At 45.3% G+C, this 7489-nt stretch overlaps 1 protein-coding gene across 1 annotated transcript in view; it reads right to left on the bottom strand.

Moving 5' to 3' along the window:
- The window catches only part of Irak3 (interleukin 1 receptor associated kinase 3), a 56969-nt gene that overhangs the window by 17148 nt on the left and 32332 nt on the right, over window positions 1-7489 (bottom strand). The window contains exons 7-8 of the mRNA XM_021205605.2: window positions 4437-4551; window positions 3048-3166 (exon numbers count right to left, since the gene is read on the bottom strand). Of these exons, the coding sequence (XP_021061264.1) occupies window positions 3048-3166; window positions 4437-4551 (234 nt within the window). The remainder of the gene's footprint in view (window positions 1-3047; window positions 3167-4436; window positions 4552-7489) is intronic.

The raw sequence follows: 7489 nt of genomic DNA, 5'->3' as shown, positions 1-7489 counted from the left end.
CCCCCCCCCCTTTATTCTTTTATAAACACATCACTGGATATGTGTTTAAAGTGGCCTATTTTCTGTTTGGCCCACTGTGGTCTCCATTAAACTTAGCGCACAACAGATTTTGATCAAAAAAGAATTTGACTCCCAACGTGTTCCACCTGCACACAGGAGCGACTCTTTCAAAGGCAGAGCTTGTCTGCAGGACCGATTTCAACACATGAGCTGACCAGCTGACCTTGTGGAGGATCGGTGAGCACGAACATTTACTGTCCCGCCCATCTCAGCCTCTGCCCCTGCCAACAGCTCTGGACCAAGTTCCACATTTGCCTAGTGTGTGTTCTCCTCAGCACGGAGTCACCATATGCTGTTTAACCTTAAGAAATGAAGGGCGGCTAGTGAGATGGCTCAGCAGTTAAGAGCATTGTCTGCTCTTCCGAAGGTCCTGAGTTCAAATCCCAGCAACCACGTGGTGGCTCACAACCATCTGTAACTAGATCTGACGCCCTCTTCTGGAGCGTCTGAAGACAGTTACAGTGTACTTACATATAATAAATAAATAAATCTTTAAAGAGAGAGAGAGAGAGAGAGAGAGAGAGAGAGAGAGAGAGAGAGAGAGAGAGATGGAGGCTGTGCTGTCCCCCAGGGTCGCAATTTAAAAGGAAGCTCTCAGGCCTTCCTGATTTAAACATCGGGGAACCCTGAGCTCGGAGGTGGGAGAACCCAGGGAATGGTTTTGAAGAAACACTCCCGGCTCTTCTCTTTCAGAGCTCTATCATGCTGACTCTTCCTCTGTAGCTGCGCTCTGTACTACCATCATTGCTGCCCCATTTCCAGGCTGGCTCTTGCTCCCTACCTAGTGTGGAGGGTTACCTGCTCACATGACCATAACTGAGTCCCCATCTGGTACTGAGCATGGAAGAAAGGAGATGCTGTGCTCAGGTTACAGCCCTGCTGCAGGTCGGGACACAGCTCAAGTCCTGGCATGCCCTGTCCTATTTGTTGGTGTCTTTGAAAAGCCACTGCGGCTGCAGAGGCGTTTCCATGACATCAGTTAGAGCCACGATAGCGCCAGTATCCCGACAGCCTCTCCTTCCTCTTTTTCTTTACCGGTATATTTGGTTCCTTTTAATTTTTATTATTTATTTGTTTGTTTGTTTGTTTATTTATTTGGTTTTTCAAGACAGCGTTTCTCTGTGTAGTCCCGCCTGTCCTAGAACTCACTCTGTAGACCAGGCTGGCCTCGAACTCAGAAATCCGCCTGCCTCTGCCTCCCAAGAGCTGGGATAAAAGGCACGTGCCACCACTGCCTGGCGATTTTTATCTGTACTAGAAGTGGAGCGCACAGCCTCACACATGCCGGGAAAGTACACCATGCCTAAGCTGTATCTCTAGCCTTCTTTTTACTTCATCCTGACAAGAGTCTCATGAAATTGTCCAGACTGTCTCACAGGATGGAAGAGGCGCTGGATAGGCGCTTCCTAGTCTCCTCCCCTAGCGTTCCGTGGAAGAAGGCTCAGGAAGTGGGCGGGGCCTGCACCTGTGCCCTCCCTGGCCTGATGCTTCCTCTGCCCCAGTTTATGGATGCCCTTGTTTCTCTCTCCGATTGAGGAACCCTCTTCTGTCTGTCCTGCAAACGCTGCTTTCAAGAAAGGGAACTAACTGATGAACCAAACCACACAAAGGGAACCAAACATTAATGTCTCACCGTGTGAGATTTGAAATAAACTAGTGCTCACTTTAAGCCAGAGGAAGAAGGCGCGGGCAAGAATCCAACACTGCTCTCCTTCAGTAAATAAAGCAAACATTTGAGTAGTTACTGTACTCGTTAGTGGTTATAATCTGGGGGAAGAGACATGATTTAGGTGGGGGGAGGCATTCTCAGTCACATGGAATGGACCCCACTGGTGAGCCCCCTGGCCCCTGGGACCATCACTGTCTACTGTATCCAGGCCCCGTGAGGGGTCCTTTGATTCTGCTCGGACTCTGGGAAACCTCTGACTACTGCAGTAGTTCCACACTACAGCGGGAACAGGCATCTCTGGGCCTGTCTCCCAACTGCCCCAGGACTAAGGAGAAATCTACAGACCTCTTGTTTCATGTTCATTTCTCCAGAAAAAGTGAGCCGTCCGCTCCTTGGGCTCAGGTTAAAGGTGCGCTAAAATCCTTCACAGTACTAGGAAATGGTCTGGGAGAGGTGGCAGCCTGCAAACACAGCCGCCCCTGGCACAGGAAAGGTAAGGCCTGAGCCTTCTGGATAAACTCAACGTAAGGACACAAGGAGGAAATCATCAGGGATTTTACTGCAGGAGTCAACTCTGAATTTGTGTGTGTGTGTGTGTGTGTGTGTGTGTGTGTGTGTGTGTGTGGTGTTGGATCCATGTTGGCTTCTCACAGACTGGCAAGGAGATAGGCCCAGAGGGCGAGAAGAGGCTACCTCATTGTAACAAGTGAGACTCTACTGAGTCAAGGACCAAAAACTGATTCACTGCTGTTGTCCTCAGGGGAATCCCCATAGACATTGAGTCTCTTTTTGTTAAACTTAAGCTTAAGAGGGCTGGAGAGATGGCTCAGCGGTTAAGAGCCCTGACTGTTCTTTCAGAGGTCCTGAGTTCAATTCCCAGCAACCACATGGTGGCTCACATCCATCTTTAATGGGCTCTGATGCCCTGGTGTGTCTGAAGAGATCAACAGTGTGTTCATATACATAAAATAAATAGATAAATCTTTTTAAAAACACTCAAACTTAAGAGGTAGGGTGGGAAGGTCAGTATAGGTTCCATTGCACTTCTGGCTATCCAGTATGATTAATAAAATACACAAAATTATTCATTAGTACTTCATAAAGGTACTATCGGTCTCCCTTTTGAGATGTCAATGTGATTTCTAGAAATCTGGGGAACACATTTTTGTTGAGAAAAAAAAATGTAGGACTTTGAGCACTTAGGTGAGAGGGCTTATTGCACTCCTAAGTATTCTAGGAAGAGGACTGGTAGAAAAGAACACTCACCTGCGGTGCTGACAGGGATGTAGGTGGAATCTAGGGCTCTCAGATCACTTACCTGGAAATGTTGCCACAGATGACGGCGCACGGCCGAGTGTTATGCAAGCATTGGATGGCTTTGGCTGTTCCTATCAATACGCTGATTCGAACGTGCCAGGAGAGCGGGGTTGTGCCATTCTAAAGAACAAGACAGGTCAGCTTAGTTGTATTTCCTCGGTGCAAATTACCTATATATTCCCTATGTAGGCGCATGGTTCCATAGCCACTGCTGGCATTTTGTCTAGGCTCCGCCCCACAGTTACCAGGCAACAGCCAAGTGTGCCTGACTCACTATAAAAGGAGCTGCTTGTCCCCTCTCACCCTCTTGTTCTCTCCTCTTCTCCTCTTGCTCTTGCCCTTTACCCTCTTCCCCCTCTCTCCCCATTCCCCTTCCCCCTCTCTCTCCACCAGCTCATGGCCAGCTTCTACTCTTCTCCCCCCACCCTTTCTGTCTCTACTATTCCCCCAGCCCCCTTCCCCACACCCTAAATAGACTCTATTCCATACTATACCATCTGTGGCTGGTCCCTTAGGGGGAAGGGATGCCTCAGCATGGGCCCGCAGAGGCACCCTCTTCCCCCTCCACCACACCACGCCTCCACCAAACATATCCCTGGCTTCTGTTCTCTAGCTTTTTATAAAACACAACAGCCACCGCTGTAGATGGCAAGGTGGAAGGAGAGCTGAATCAACATTCCAGTTTACTACCACCTAATTTTAATTCCAAATGGGTTTTCCTCTACAACTCAAGAGCAGAGTGGTTCTCAACCTGCAGGCTGCCAGCTCCAGAGGGTTCACATATCAAATATAACGTATATCAGATATTTACATTATAATTTTTAACAGTAGCGAAAGTACTGTTATGAAGTAACAACGAAAATAATTTTATGGTTGGGGGAACACCGCAACATGAGGAATTGTGTTTTGGGGTAAAAGCATTAGGAAGGAAGGTTGAGAACCACAGCTCTAGGGAAATACCCAACAATTTTTAACATTAGTTTAATCAAACTATGGCCAGTGGCCTGGGGGTACAGCTCAGCGGTAGAATCCTTGCTTAACATGCATAACGCACTGGGCTTGATTTCCCCAATCCTGTGCCCATCTGAGGATCACATGCCAAGGAAGCTGAGAGTAGTGGGTATAAACTCACTGCACATATGTGTTAATATTACCCAGAACCCAGGAGCCCGTGTGTTCAAACCTTCTAAGGGTAAGAAATCTCTCTTCTGGGAAATCCTTCGCTTCCCTGGGAACCATTGCGGAATACCCACCTCCCAGTGCGCATGCTCAGATCTTGCCCCTCAGCTCCCTCCAGTGTCAACAGCCTCCCTCCCACCCCCGCCCCATTCCCGCCATCCCTGGGCTTTAGTGGGCCAAAGGACCTGAGGGACTGGTACCCGCGACTTACTGTGCACTGTAATCTGTCGAAAAGCGTCCCGTTGCTCATATAGGGATAAACCAGACAGAGTTTCTCAGTCTCCGTGAAATATGCAGCCAGCTCGAGTATGTGGGGGTGACGGAACCTGAAACAGAATGTTTTAAACCATCAGATTCTCCACTCAGATAGAAGATGGACAGAAGACCCGATTAGGAGGGGTGGGGAACAGTTCTAACATAACTAAGTTTGGCTGAGAGACAAGTCATTTCCTTAGGAGTTCAGACAAGCACTAGTTCCAGCCTTTCTAATCAACTGTCAGCATGTAAATCAATATAATATGTTAAAATACAAGGCAGGAAATTTAAGAAAGCATCGGTTTCTTAAGCCTTGGGATACTGAAAACATCACACCAAAAATTCATATAAAAACCACAATTCAATATTCACTTAATTTCATTGATATGAAACTGTGTCACATCTTTATTTGTTATGCAAATAATGGTTATGCAACAGAAACCCATCTGATTAAGTGTGCAATGCAATGAAAATCACGAAAACACAAGACTAAAGAAGATTGTCTTTATCCATCCATTGCTGGATCATTACTATATCAGGTGCTGGGTTAAGGCCCAGTTACATACAGGCAAGAGACAGTCATGCCTTTACAAAGCTTGAATAATTATCTACAATCCACATGATAAGTGTCTTCATCTATAAAAATATCACACTGGTTTTTAAATTTCAGATTTCTACATTAGTGTACTACATATAATCTATACCTCTTAGGCTCCTGTCCTAATCATTTATTAACCATCTAGCCCAAATAAACTCTATTCCTTGGATGTCATTGTTATATGAAGATCAATATAGTCTAAGCGTGATAGTGAAAGGGACCAGTATTGGCTCAAGAAGCCCCAAGACCAAGTTCTCAGCACAAAGATTTATTTTCCCAGAGGTACAGAGGGCGGGGATAAGAGACAAAGACAGATGGGGATGGGGGAGAAGGGGAAGATAGAGGATGGGGGAGAAGGGGAAGGGAACATGGGTATTTTTCTGGGGGGTGGGGGTGGGGGTGGGGGTGGGAAGGACTGCCCCTGAATAGACAGAGGAAGGACTATGGCTCATAGGTAAATGGCAGTTTATAAGGGCAAAAGGAGAAACCTCACCTTAGGCTGAGGCATTTAATTTTGATTAGACAGGCTAATTAGGGCAGCCTCAAGGGAGCTTTTGATAGCCAGACCTTGGTAGTCAACCTTAGACGGAGGAAGTGGTCAAATAAGGAAATAGGTCATGATGGCTAGCCTTAGGAATCTAACATAATGGTTTTTAGCAAGACTAGGGAATGGGGGAACAGGGCAAGGCCTGTCGGAGCTGTTTGCTGGCAAGAGTCCCCTAATCGTCGCTCTTCACTGTCTAGCTTTAGAAAAGCACAGTATTCGGTCAGCACCATCTGATGGACTCAAGCCCAGCAATGAATCAAAGGGATAGGGCAAGCTGAGCACAAGGGTCCATCTCTCTGTGCTTCCAGACTGGGCTCAATGAGACCAGTTACCTTGCAATCCTACCACAGTGACTTCTTGCCATGATGTACTGTCCTCTCAAACCACAAGCCAAATCAAACCTTCAGCCTCTTAAGTCGTTTTTATTGATCAGGTGTCTTGTCACAACAGGAGCTAAAGTACTAACACCAAAGGTAACCATAAAATGTGAAATTTGTCAATACTGTGAGTTTGTAAGGATCCGAAAATTGTTGAAGGAAGACCCCCCCCCCAGACTCAGACAGTATGCAAAAACAAAGAGCATTGTATTCTGCAGAAACAACCATTCTTTGAAATGGGGACCCCAGACAAAGGTGCACAGGCCTTCTTATGGAGAACAGGGTGAACACTCTAGATGGATTGGATAATCTGAAATTTCACTGGTGGGTGCTAGGGCGTCGTCGTCACAGGTCGTCAGCGGTCTGCCTCCCTCTGTCCTGAGCGTTTAACTGTAGAATGAGATAAGGCTGCTGGGCACAGAGGGCCCATTCTGAGATAAGGTATTTCTCCATTCTTGTGGTTAGCCCCAGGCTGCTCTTTGGGAGAGTTTTATGATCTTGTTTATGGTCTGTTCCTGGAGCTGATGCTTTAGAGCCTTCTTTTCAAAATTAGGCTTGGTCCTTAAATGAAGACAAATGGGGTTCATGTTGTGTTTTTCAAGTCCAGTTTAATATTCTGAATGCCTACTATGTTTTGGACATGTTTGAGAACATTAAAATCAATGAAACTGTAAAAAAAAAAGTTCTACTTATAAGGGTCTATTATTTGCTTCTTTTATAGTGAACTTCCTGCAAACACAAATATACTCTTCTTATGTACACATGTACAGTTGATACAATTACAGGAGAATATTGACACAAAATTTGAAAAAAAAAAGTAGGCAAGTTTTTGCTCTAGTTCATATACAAATGTTTGCATGATTTTACAGAATGGGAGAAAATATTTGCCAGCTCTACATCTGACAGAGAATTAATATGAAGAATACATAAAGAACTAAAAATATAAAAATTAAACTAAACTCTAAGAAAACAAACAACCAAGTTTTAAAATGTTATGGAATAAAACAGAGAAATCTGTCAAAAAATGCAAATAGCTAGAAAGTACCTTAAGATTGTTCAACATCCCCAGACATCAGAGAAATCCACGTTAAAATGACTTTAAGATTATATCTAACAAGCTAGAGCAATGGTTCAGGAGTTAAGAGCACTGACTGCTCTCCCATAAGTCCTGAGTTCAATTCCAAGCAACTACATGTTGGCTCAGAACCGTCCGTAATGGAATCCGATGCCTTTTTCTGGTATGGCTGAAGACAGCTACAGTGTACTCATATACATTAAATAAATAATAGAATACAATGGTATAAAGGGCTAAAGTGGAATAATGGAAAAGGAAGGGTCAAATGTGGGTGAAGGATAGGAAGACAGGATGGAGGGAACATTTGGAGAGATAACTAACACTGAAGGCTTTGCCAAAATTGCCATATGGAAATCTACTACTATAGAGGCTTCCTGAAAGACAGAGAGAGAGAGAGAGAGAGAGAGAGAGA

Source organism: Mus pahari, chromosome 9 (genome assembly GCF_900095145.1).
Source record: "Mus pahari chromosome 9, PAHARI_EIJ_v1.1, whole genome shotgun sequence".
Taxonomy (NCBI): domain Eukaryota; kingdom Metazoa; phylum Chordata; class Mammalia; order Rodentia; family Muridae; genus Mus; species Mus pahari.
This window is presented reverse-complemented; position numbering and strand designations above follow the sequence as displayed.